This window comes from Saccopteryx bilineata, chromosome 1 (assembly GCF_036850765.1).
Source record: "Saccopteryx bilineata isolate mSacBil1 chromosome 1, mSacBil1_pri_phased_curated, whole genome shotgun sequence".
Classification (NCBI taxonomy): domain Eukaryota; kingdom Metazoa; phylum Chordata; class Mammalia; order Chiroptera; family Emballonuridae; genus Saccopteryx; species Saccopteryx bilineata.
In genome coordinates, this window is record NC_089490.1 from 83,668,928 (window position 1) to 83,681,312 (window position 12,385).

Consider the following 12,385-nt stretch of genomic DNA (forward strand, 5'->3'; position numbering starts at 1 on the left):
GTAAAATTTGTTATTTGATTTTGCTCACTTTTATTGTTTAAAATGGCCACTGCTCACGTGATGATGCTGTCACATGATACTGCTAATTACTTTCATGCTTGGGAAGGGGCTTTCACACCAAAAGTTTTAGAAAGAGACTACATTGTTGCAGAGGGCGGGGAAGCAGCCAAGATGGCAGGATGCTGAAGGAGAAGTCAGTGTGTGCAGAGAGAAGGAGATGGGAACCAGAGGGGACTGAGTGAACTGGTGTGGGCCTTTGATTCTAGCTAAACTGGGAGAAAGTCAGTGGCTTTTGGAGCCCTGAATGGAAAGGGAAGTGTTCTCCAGCTGTGTGTATTTACTCGCCCGCCAGTGCGAGACTAGAATAAAAGGGATGGCCCACCATTTCTTGGCTCCGTTGTTTCATTACCGTCTATCCGAATCTAATACAAACCTGAACCTGCCTGGCGGCTGTGACACCCATAACTACTAGACATACAGATGGTGAGGGCGACAATGACTGCAAGTGAGGACCCACATCAGAGAGGCAGTGGGAGTGATAAATGGGGAGCCACTGTCATTTATCATGTCATTTAGGAGGCATGACTTCATCGAGATTATCATGAGCCAAAGCCTTCAGGTCCTTAAATGTAAGGCTTGAGAGAGGAGTAGCTAATTTGCTCAGGAGGAGACTGCTAAAGGTGACAAGGCCCTGCCCTCTGGGACCTGAATACCTGATTTGTTAAAAGCATACCTGGTTGGAAATGTGACCCACAAATCCCTGTTTGGGAGGAAGTGCATGGGAGTACACACATCCCCAGCGGGTGAAATGCCCCAAGCATCCTTAAGAATACACAGTGTGGGGGACTGATATGGGCACATTTGTCCCTGTAGTACATGTCCCAGAGGTGCATGCATCCCAGGGGGGTATACAGGGAGAGTTTCTCCGAGATCAGTCAGGCTCAGATGGCTGAAAGAAATCCCTCTGCAACCCTGACTCCAGGTTCTTTCTTTACCCCAATCCGCCTGAGGCCAGCCTGGGGGGGGCGGTCTCCTTTCCCATCTGCCTTCTGTGTAAACACGGTGGCTCGTACCCTCCCCCCCCCCCCACATCCGGAATCAATCCCAGGGGAAGGATCTCCCACCCCAAACACAGAGAAAATTCAAGAAGGTAGTCCTGGGAGGAGCCCTGGGGACAGCAGTGTATTTAAAGCGCACACACACACACACACACACACACACCAGAAGTGACATCCCTTGTAACTCTAAAAAAAAACTTGTAAGGGGGAGGTGGTAGTTTTTCAGAACTATGTCCATGGGCATACGTAGTAAAAACTGAGGGCCTCCACCGTCCGTGTTCACAAGATCCCAAGGCCTCCGCCTGTCTGCTCTGAGCCCCTTCCTTCCCTCCTCCTCCCTCCAAACCCCACACCCTCACCCAGCCAACTTCCATCCACTCTCTCCAGGGCAGGGCACCGCCCGAAGAATACCAACGGGCCAGCCCGAACCTAGCCAACACAAGTGCCCAGTGAGTGCTCGAGGAATGGGGTCACAGAGCAGGGCCGCAAGGAGCCGGCCGCCAGGCGGTGCTGCCCTTGAACGGTGCTAAATAAATGGCGACTCAAGCAGGGCTGCGCGCGCGGGGCTGGGCACGGGGCTGTCCGAGTCCCCAGGCTCGCCTGGCGTTTGCTCAAGTTCTGACCTCAGCAGGCACTGGCACCGCGTCTGAAGCGGTAGCCTAGGAGAGGCTCCACGAACCCCCGCGGGAGAGGGAGGCCTGGCTCGTGGCGGGTTCAAGCGGTGTTTAAAGGTCTCCCGGAGGAGGAAGGAGCAAGGGTCAAAGCCTGTCCCAAAGGTCGCGGCTGCGCGCCACGCCGGCCGGGCGGGACTCTGGGGCGCGCGCGGGGACGCGTGGTCCTGGCGGGGCGCAGGCGCAGCTGGAGGCCCGCGGAGGGCACACTCACCCTCCCTGGCCTTCTTCTTCCTCGCCAGCGTACCGCCCAGCTTGCCCAGAAACGACTCCTCCTTCTTCATCTTGGGGGGCCGCAGGGGGGACGAGCGCAGCGACACGGAGGACATGGGCCGCGGGGGCACCAGTGGCCGGGCGCGAGCGCAGCGCGTGGGGAGGCCGCCTGGTCGCTGCCCCGCCGCTGCCCGCTCGCCCTGGGGAGTGGCCGGAGGGCGCGGCCCCAACGCCGGCCCCCGCCCCGCCCCGCCCCTTGCCCTGCAGCACCCGCTGCCAGAGGTCTGCCTGGACCTGGCTCTGTGGTCTCCACTTCCAGCTCTCGGGCTGCCCGCGAGGCACCCGCCACTTCCCGCGCTGCGCGTCACTTTCACTCTCAAAGAAGTGAAGGGGCGGTGCAGCTGTTAAGGCCACGCGCCGCTGGGACAGACCCCTGGGGCTTGCTCTGCATCCTTTTGTTCTAAGGCGTGAGCCCTGAGCTTGGCGGGCTCTGCTGATGCTGAGGAGGCTCCAGTGAGGAGTGGAGCAGCTACAGCCATCTCTCTGCGCAGCCACGTGCATCAAATAACTACACAAATCGGTCATTTCAGTTGCTCAGCTTCTATCCAGAGTCAGACCCGAGTCTGGAGGAACCCCTGTGAACTGTCTCCATCCTAGAGGAGTAGGGGATTGTTTCCTGAGGAGATGAGGTGTTTGAAACCACAGGAAACAGAGCTGGCAGTGTGCCAAGGGCCCTGGCAGGTGTTGCAGCCCAGGGAAGAGTAAGGCCAGAGGGGACAGTGTGGGAGCTCTAGGGAGGGGGAGGAGAGAAGAGGGCAAGGCAGGCCTGCAAATTACTGGAAGCCTAGGAAGGGTTTTCAGAGGCCAGGTGACATGATCTGATCAGGGTCCAAAGTTAACAGTGGGTAGGACAGGTTCTTGCTCGGTCCAGGATGACAGTGGGGTTGCTCACCCACAGATGGGGGCTATCAGAGATGGTCTGACCCCAAAGGGCAGGAGAGCCTGGGTCTGGACGTGTGGGTAAGATTTTCCATTTCTTTTGCACTGACTCAGGGCCTCATGGTGAGTGAGCTGTAACCCCTTCAGACAGCAAACATTGATGGTGGCCGAGTGGATGGCAGGCCCTGTCCTCCTGCTGTGCTGTACACAGACCACCTTGCAAGGACAGAGCCTTGCGGTCAAGGAGTTTGTGACCCAGGAGGAGGAGGCCCCAGTGACACAGGATGCAAGAGTCATACAGTTAGGAACCCAGCGAGGTAGGAGGGGAGCCAGAGGAAGAGACAGTGCGAGAGGAGGGGTGTGGGGGTGCAGGGTGAGGAGGCTCGTTCAGGAAGGGCCATCTGACCTGTGACAAGGATGAATAACCTCGCCTGCCTTCAGTAAAGGGCGAAAAGACTCGGCAAGCAGCAGGGAAGAAGAGAAGGACATGAAGACCCTGGTACCTGGGGGTGCGAAGGGGCAGGACAGGAACAGCAAGTTGCCTGGTGTGGACTGGGTGAGGGGTGAAGCGATTGAGACCATGACCCTCTGTGGGGACTCTGAGCCCCTGAGAGCGTGTAAGCGGAGGCCTGATATGCCAGACTGCTGCAGAGGATGGACTGAAGCAAAACCCCAACCAAAGATCCATTCGGGAGCTGCAGCCACAGGCCAGGCCAGAGCTGCCAGGCAGTGGCAAGGGGCAGGGGCAGACACAGGGCCGCAAACCAGAACATTTGGACAATAATTGGATGTCGGGGTCTGGGAGAGTGAAAGGTCAGAGGTCTCTGAGGCATCGCATGGCTCAATTTGGGGTGTCAGTAACCAAGCTGGGGAGAACCCAGAAAGGTTGTGAATTTGGCTATTGAGGTCCCAGTGGGACCCTGGCAGAGTAGAGGCCAGTGTGCTCTGAATGCCGTAGGGAGACTGTCCACCAGGGAAACATATAAACTAGATGTTGCAGACTGTTTCGGGTGGTCCACAGACACCCCCACCCTCCCACTGCCCCTGGCACACACTCAGACCCCGGTGGAGGGCGAGGGGACCAGGAGAAAGTGAGCGGGAAAGCAGCCCTGGGAAATGAGATGGAAGAGCCGTGCTCCCCCGGGAAGCCGAGGTGCCGTTTTATGTGTGCAGTGAGTGCCCAGTAAATGATTGATTGTCTGAACATTTCACCAGTGGGTCCAGCTTCCCACTTTTTACACTGAATTTAAATTTTTCTTTTCTTTTTTTATTTTTTATTTTTTTATTTTTCTGAAACTGGAAACGGGGAGAGACAGTTAGACAGACTCCTGCATGCGCCCGACCGGGATCCACCCAGCACGCCCACCAGGGGCGATGCTCTGCCCCTCCGGGGCGTCACTCTGCCGAGACCAGAGCCACTCTAGTGCCTGGGGCAGAGGCCAAGGAGCCATCCCCAGCGCCCGGGCCATCTTTGCTCCAATGGAGCCTTGGCTGCGGGAGGGGAAGAGAGAGACAGAGAGGAAGGAGGGGGCGTGGAGAAGCAAATGGGCGCTTCTCCTATGTGCCCTGGCCGGGAATCGAACCTGGGTCCCCCGCACGCCAGGCCGACGCTCTACCGCTGAGCCAACCGGCCAGGGCCTTCTTTTCTTTTTTAAGCGAGAGGAGGGGAGACAGAGACAGACTCTAACATGTGCCCGACCGGGATCCACCCGGCAATCCCCGTCTGGTGCCGATGCTCATAATCAACTGAGCTATCCTCAGCACACAGGGGTCAATGCTTGAACCAATTGAGCCACTGGTTGTGGGAAGGGAAGAGAGAGCAAAGGGGGAGAAGGAGAGGGAGAGAAGCAGATGGTCACTTCTCTTGTGTGCTCTAACCAGGAATCAAACTCAGGATGTCCATACACTGAGCAAATTGGCCAGGGTCATAATTTTCATTTGATAACTGCTGCTTTGAAGTTGCAGCAGTGGGTGGGATCCTGCTTTTAAAAAGGTCGTGACGCCCTGGAAGAACTTCTCTAGAAGTAGACACCCACATTCCCTGACCACTGCCCACCTATTTCTCATTACGCTACATGTAATGAGAGAGTCTTCGTTGTAAAAACGAACTGACCTGGGCCTTACGTGATAGCAGGGTTCCTGAAATCTTATAGACATTGTTTGTATAAAAAAAATCATAAGCATATAGTCAATGCAAGCATGGTACTTATTACTAAGAAATTCACACAAAGCAGTTCCTTCTGGGTAAAGCCCCTATTGTCCCCTCCCCCTGGGCTGAGAGCCAACCTCTGCCACCTCAGATCAAAAGCCCTGAGTTCACAGGCCCTGTTTCCCTTGGACCTCGTGGGCTGAAGGATACGATGACCTCTTGTTAAGTGTGGCTTGGAAGGTATCTTTGGGGTTTTTAAAAAATATTTTCAGTTGTAATGGGTTTGCTTTGTCTTGTGTGTGTTGCAGAGGACAATCAATCATGGAGTTGGTGGCAGCTGTGAATTAGTTTGTTTTGGGTTTTTTTGTTTTTGTTTTTCAGAATTAGAGGGAGTAGCAAATGATCTAAGCCCCCAAACCTCCCCTCCTTCCTGGCCCGGCTCCAGGGGTGGGGGGAGTGTGCATGCCGTTCTCTCTGGAGTCCTCGTCGTCCTCTCACCAAATGACTTTCCAACTTGCTTTACAGAGCTCTAGACATAAATATCTGCTTAAAGTTTGGAAAGTGTTGGTGTTTAATAAGAAAAAAGGAGAATTTGACAAGAAGCAAAAATATGACGAGTTCCCATCCACACAGTCTCCCCTTTTCTCACATGCGACGTGGGTCCAGTCCACACCACATTCTACGTTTGGAGAACAATTATGAAAAATCAGACTACTCTCAGCAGCCCCTCTGAAAGAAAACCATATGATGTGCTTTTGAACTGTGGCTTCCAAAGAGGCCGCTTCCTTTTCAAGCTTACATAAGAACGAGGAATGAACATTTCGTGAGCACGTGGGCCCCACCCTGAGTGATCTCGGTCAACCTCAGCCACTCATTCTTGCCCTCCTCCACATGGATGGACAGGCGCCGGGCAATGGAATTGGATATAATTTGACCAAACACTTCAGCTGAGGCAAACTAAACAAACAGCCTTGAAAGCAGTGGAACAGGAGAATGGACAAACCAACTGGTATATTCCTATGGTGGAACACAACGGAACAATCATAAAGGACCACAGCACAGACTCTGTATCTCAAAACCAGGTTGAGCAAAAGAAGCCAGACACCAGAGTACACACTGAGTGAATCCACTTATTCGAAGTTCAAGAATAGTCAGCCTCACCTGACCAGGCGGTGGCGCAATGGATAAAGCATTGGACTGGGACGTGAAAGACCCAGGTCCAAAACCCCAAGGTCACTGGCTAGAAAGCGGGCTAATCCAGTTTGAGCATGGGGCGCTGGCTTGAGTGTGGGATCATAGACATGACCCCATGATCATTGTCTTGATCCCAAAGGTCACTGGCTTGAAGCCCAAAGTCACTAGCTTGAGCCCAAGGTCGCTGGCTTGAGCAAGGGATCGCTGACTCTGCTGGAGCCCCCAGTCAAGGCACATACGAGAAAGCAATCTTTGAACAACTAAGGTGCCGCAACCAAGAATTGATGCTTCTCATCTCTCTCCCTTCCTGTCTGTTTGTCCCTACCTGTCTCTCTGACTCTCTCTCTGTCTCTGTCAAAAAAAAAAAAAGAAGAAGAAGCCTGACCTGTGGTGGCGCAGTGGATAAAGCATCGACCTGGAAATGCTGAGGTCGCCAGTTCGAAACCCTGGGCTTGCCTGGTCAAGGCACATATGGGAGTTGATGCTTCCAGCTCCTCCCCCCTTCTCTCTCTCTCTCTGTCTCTCTCTCCTCTCTGTCTCTCTCTCTCCCTCTCTCTCTCCTCTCTAAAAATGAATAAAAATTAAAAAAAAAAAAGAGAGAGAGAGAATAGGCAGCCTGTTCTCTATGTTGAGAGCAGTCACCCTGGTGGGAGGGGTCACTCTAGGTGACACAAATGTTCCAGAGCATGGTCACAGCAGTAGGCACATTGGTGGACCCCTAAGGGCGTGTCCTCATACTGTGCACCGAGGAGCTGTCCATTTCACCACTTAGCATTTAAACCTCTAAAACATCTGGGGATAGGGAAGGAAAGCATGTAAATGACATTCCTTGACAGGATAATTTGAGATCTTGCCCTCACTTGCTTTGGATTTCATCCCTTGCCAACCTGTCCTTTAAAATACCATGGCAGCTCAGTAAGTGCTTAATAGACTTTTTAACAGCCACCCACTTCTCCTCATGTCCCATTCATATAATGAAGAAGCAGTGATATCTTTCAGAAATCTGAAAAGAGCCATCAGCGCTTTGGGAAAGGAGAGGCAACTCATCCGAGGGAGTGCCGAGACAGCAGGACGTTTTCTTGGGTTGCTGCTCATTTTCAGACCTCCCAGCAATTGGAGGAGCGTGAGAAGTGTGCGGAGAAAAGATGGAAATACTTGACTGATTCCGGGATGGAGAAAATGCTGTTATTTCCCCAGGTGTTTCTTCTGATGAGTCTTTCTGCACTCCAGGGTGGCATTTCTGGGTATGTTGTAGTTATAACATCTAAAGTAGCTTTTCGAATGGTCTTATTTAATCAGTCTGCTAATTTAGTGATCTGGCAAGAGTATAACCTGTGATTTTCCACCGTAGATGCTGGGAGCTTGGAAAGACCTAACTCACCTGGAATTTTAAAACTGTACTGGTAACACTTTTTTTCCCCCATGTGAGCCGAACATGAGTCACTGCCTGCCAAGCTCAGCATCCTGTCACTCAAGTGATTCAGGAAACATCAGCAAACTCTGAGACGAGGGAAGTTGGATTTGCATGGACTAGCAACCCCTGAGTTTTGTGTTTGCACAGTAGGCAAATTAAACTACATACGCACTTTGTTCCCTTAAGTATAGGAATGAAGGAAATGTTGGCACCAGGTTATTGAATCCTAGTCTTCTATGGAGAATCGGTAAAGCCCCCTAAATGATTAAGCATTCAGAGAGCAAATTCCTTGAAAAATGCCAGCACGTCTTATGTGGGTAAAAGAACAAAGGCAGACTATTAGCCACGCACACTTTAGTCTGAATTTCTTTCACCATTCACTCGCCAGATGTGTATCACCTGCCTGCAAAACTAAAAGGCTTTGCATTCCTCCTCCCACCAAACCTAGGGAATGAGAGCTGTGCTCTGGGTGGAGGGGAGGACCATAAAAGTCAGGGCACTCTGGGACAGTGAGCTTGCTCCAGGCTGCTGAAAGAAGCAGGAGATTTGGCAACCACAGCTCATCATAAAAACATCGCTGGGGTCAGAGGCAGGGGTCTGGAAGGAGCCAGAGAGTGAATATTTTCGACTTTGCGGGTCAAACGGCCCCTCCCAGCTCCTCGACTTCACTGCCATACCTGGATGGCAGTCTCAGACCAACCTCAGCAGACAGGTTCCAATAAAGCTTTATTCGTGTACTCGGAAATTTGGACTTCCTATCATTTTCGCATGTTACGAAATATTTTTCTTTTGTTTCTCCAAACATTTAAAACACAACGCATCCTTAGTTCACAGGCCATGGAAAACCAGGCCTTGGCCCAGATTTCCAAGTAGATGCTGAAACTGAATTTTACTTACTGTTTTTCATTGGCTTAAAACCCTACTAGTATGCTGGTACCACTAAAATAAATAAATAAATAAATATCAGTGTTTAAAAAAGGACAGTGATTCAGATCCTATTGTTTTGAGCTCAAAGAGAATATACAAAAATCTGTCCTTGCATTAGAAATATTAACACAGCACTTCTAAAAGTGAGCCCATCAGAATTCTACTTCTTCTGCTATGTATTCTATAAGGCTTTCTGCACTGTTGTCTAACGGCAGGAGCACACTGCCGCATGGCTCTCTCTGGGGGACGTGGAGACCATCTAGTTGTGCACCTGTGGGGACATGAGTCGTAGCCAAGTCCAGCCACACTAGGGAAGATGACCGGAACGAGGCAGAGTTGCCTAACAGGCACGTGAGTGTCAACCATGAAGTTGTGTTTTCCACGCTGCACCCTTCTGTGTTCATTCCCTCCATGAACATAGAATGTCAGTCTATGTGTGAGGCATGACTCCAGGCCTTGGGACACATCGTGAACAAGCAAAGATGACCCACCCAGTGCAGTTCACGTTCTGATGGCAAGGGAATTCAATTAGCAATTTATAAAACCCAATTAGCGCTGTGGCCAGTTAGCTCAGAAGGTTATGAGCATCATTCCGAAACAACAAGGTTGTGGGTTCCATCCCTGGTCAAGGCACACATGGGAAGCAACCAAAGAATGGACAACTGAGTGGAACAGCAAATGAATGCTCCTTTCTCTCTCTTCCTCTCTTTGACTCTCTAAAAAATTAAGCCCTGGCCAAATAGCTTGGTTGGTTGGAGCATCGTTCCAGAGTGCGAAGGTTGCTAGTTTGATTCCCCAGTCAGGGCACATACAGGAGCAGCCCAATGTTCCTATCTCTCTCTCTCTCTCTCCCTGCCTCGCTCTAAAAAAAAAACCAACCAAAACAAAATCACATATAGGTATGTGTACATGCTACATATACGTGTGTATGTATGCATGCATTTTACATACATCATTTTACATAAACTTTTATGAAAGTCCAATATTCAAGTACTTTGTCCAGGGGAAATGGCTGATTTGAATGCTGCCTTCATGTCTGTAGAAAAAAAAACAACCTGATGTTTCTGTTGAGCAAAAAAAAACTGATTTCAGAATTAATTAGAATACACTTTGATTAAGCAGTGGCTACTTGGGCCGACTGTGATCGTGAGAAACTCAGTCATGTGTAAACGAGAAAAGTGTTTCTTCGTTCAGGTTCACAGCTCCATCCGTGCAGATAGGGCCCATGATGACCACCTCCTGCACCCGCTGCGGTTTGTCACTAACTAGGATCTGAAGGCTGAGCAGCTGGAATCACATTGTGCTCTTGAATTGGGAGTGTATTTTTGAAACGTGAAGCTCAACTCTTCATGGCAAATTATCTGCAGACTGCTTCAATTTCAAATTCACAGGGAAATCAGTCAAAGGCAAGGCTTGAAAAGACGATTCAATCATCAGTGCTGTTTAAATATTTATTATCAAGCCCCACTAAAATGCAGAGCTGAGGTTTTTTCAGAAGCATATGGAGGTCCTTGCCCTTGGGCAGCCGATCTGCAAGGGGTTCTAATGCCAGCCCAAGCAGGCTGCACCTAGAAACCCTTTTTGTATAACTAAAAGTTGCATTTTTCTGGCAAGCTGAAAGAAAAATGCAAAAAAAGTCTTTTTTCCTGGAAGCGTTGTGTCTTGCATGTAATAGATATTCTGTAAATATTTGATGAGTCATTAAGTTCTGTCTGAAGGCAGAAGCCACCCTCAGGTCCACGGACAGATAAATGGATAAGCAGAATGTGGTCTGTACCCCACCAATACATGAGACCCTGACCCGTGCTTCCACACAGATAAACCCTGAGGATATAATGCTGAGTGACATATGCCAGGCACAGAAGGACAAATACTGTGTGATTCCACTTAATATGAGGTTCCTGGAGAACTCACATTCTTAGAGACAGAAGGTAGTAGAATGGTGGTCTCCAGGGGCTGGAAGGGAGAGTGGGGAGTTACTGTTTAATGGGGACAGATTCTCAGTTTAACAAGATGAAAGGAGTTCTGGACATGGATGGACATCATGCCACCAAACTGCACAATGAAAATGGTTGGGACCCTGGCTGGGTGGTTCAGTGGGTAAAGCATCCACCTGGTGCACCAGAGGTCTCGGGTTCAACCCCTGGTCAGGGCACATATGAGAAGCAATCAATGAGTGCACAACTATATGGAACAAATTGATGCTTCTCTCCCCCCCCCTCTCTTCCTCTCTCTTTCTCTCAAATCAATGGGTTAAAATTTTAATGGTTGAAATGGTAAAATGTATCTTCTGTATATTTTATCACAATTTTTTTTTAAAAAAAGCTTGTGTCTTAAGACCTATAATAAATCAGCTCTGACTCTAAACTGAAAAGTACTGCCCTGGGGTGTGAGAGGAGATGTTGAGATTTTTGTATGGAGGAGTAGCAGAACGAGAGATGGATAAATGAAGAAGAGATAGTCTCCTAGAGGCAGAAAAGGGTGAACTGGAGAGCCAGCGTGGGACACAGAGAATAAGAGGGCGGTAGCCAGCACCCAGAGGGGAAGGGCGAAGAGGGAGACATTCAAAAACTCTGCCTCTCCTGAGGGGGGACAGCCTGCTGAGCCGGCTCCAGCTGACCTGCCACCAGGAGGGACACTAGCCTCCCAGAAGGGACGTTGGCCTTCCCTGCTCCCATCCTCCCTTAGGCGAAGCAGGCCCCAGCACCCACCTGACTCCTTAGTGGCCCTTCTCCCCGTTGGGGTGTCTGTGCTTCCCACCAACAGGCAAGGCCTCTGTGCCCCATCCAGGGCCTTGCAGGCACTGAGCTCAGTCAGTGCTCTCTGGGGGAAGGGACGAGAGGACCCTGGTGATGGCAGCAGGCTGGGTAATAAATAACTGCATGAGATTCCTGTGACACTTGAGAGGACTGTGATGTGCACCCACGCAGAGAGGCTTTTATCAATTGATCCCACTTAAGCGGGGCTCCTCCTCAGACCCCGCCCAGCTGACAGATGTAGTGATGAGGAGTGGTGTGCCCTCGCAGTGTCTGAGAGAAGAAGGCATGGCACAGAAATGCAGGAAAATATTCAGAAAGCTTTACTGTCTGGTTTCCCGCTCCTGTCCGCACCCTGTGCAGTGGAGGAGAGGAGGGCTGTGTGAGGACCTGCGGGGCGACCCAGGTTCCAGTCTCAGAGGGGGGGCTGACGGGATCCAGCCACGCTGAGTTCACACCTCCCCGCACTTCTCAATCTGGGATGCACACAGGTCACCTGGAGGAGGAGGCTGGGCCAGGCCCGAGACTCTGCATTTCTCCTCTGTAAATTTATTTTTAACTACAGTTGACATACAGTATTATATTAGTTTCTACATTTATATGCCTGACAAAGTGATCACTGCAGTAGGTCCAGGACTCACGGGCACCATACCTTGCTATGACGATATTACTGACTGTGCCCTGTGCAGCACATACAACCCCGGGGCTTCATTTATAACTGGAAGTCTGTACTTCCTAGTCCCCTGCCCCCTTTCTGCCCACCCCACCCCCCACTCCACCCCAGGTAAATCCCAGGGCCTCTGGCTTTTGGTTCCTTCCTGCCGCAGGCTACATGCTGCTCTTGTATTGAAGTGCCACCAGCTTCCCGGATACGACGTTGCGGGCCTGGAATGCCACTTGTTTCCTCAAAAGTTTTGAAGGTTATGATGCTAAGGAAACCACTCAAACACACCAGCCGTATTCAGAAGCACAGGCTCTGATCCTACCGTAAAAAGAACAATTCCAGCCCAATCGCCCCGAAGCTTTCTGGCCTTCACAACATATTTTTAAATTATTCAACTACT

The 12,385-nt window shown here is 50.8% G+C and overlaps 1 protein-coding gene across 1 annotated transcript in view; it reads right to left on the bottom strand.

Annotated features, from left to right (window-relative positions):
* Positions 1-2,161, bottom strand: part of PARVB (parvin beta) — a 94,615-nt gene extending 92,454 nt beyond the window's left edge. Inside the window, exon 1 of the mRNA XM_066255741.1 lies at positions 1,944-2,161. Within this exon, the coding sequence (XP_066111838.1) occupies positions 1,944-2,058 (115 nt within the window). The 5' untranslated portion in view covers positions 2,059-2,161. The remainder of the gene's footprint in view (positions 1-1,943) is intronic.
* Positions 2,162-12,385: the final 10,224 nt, after the last annotated feature.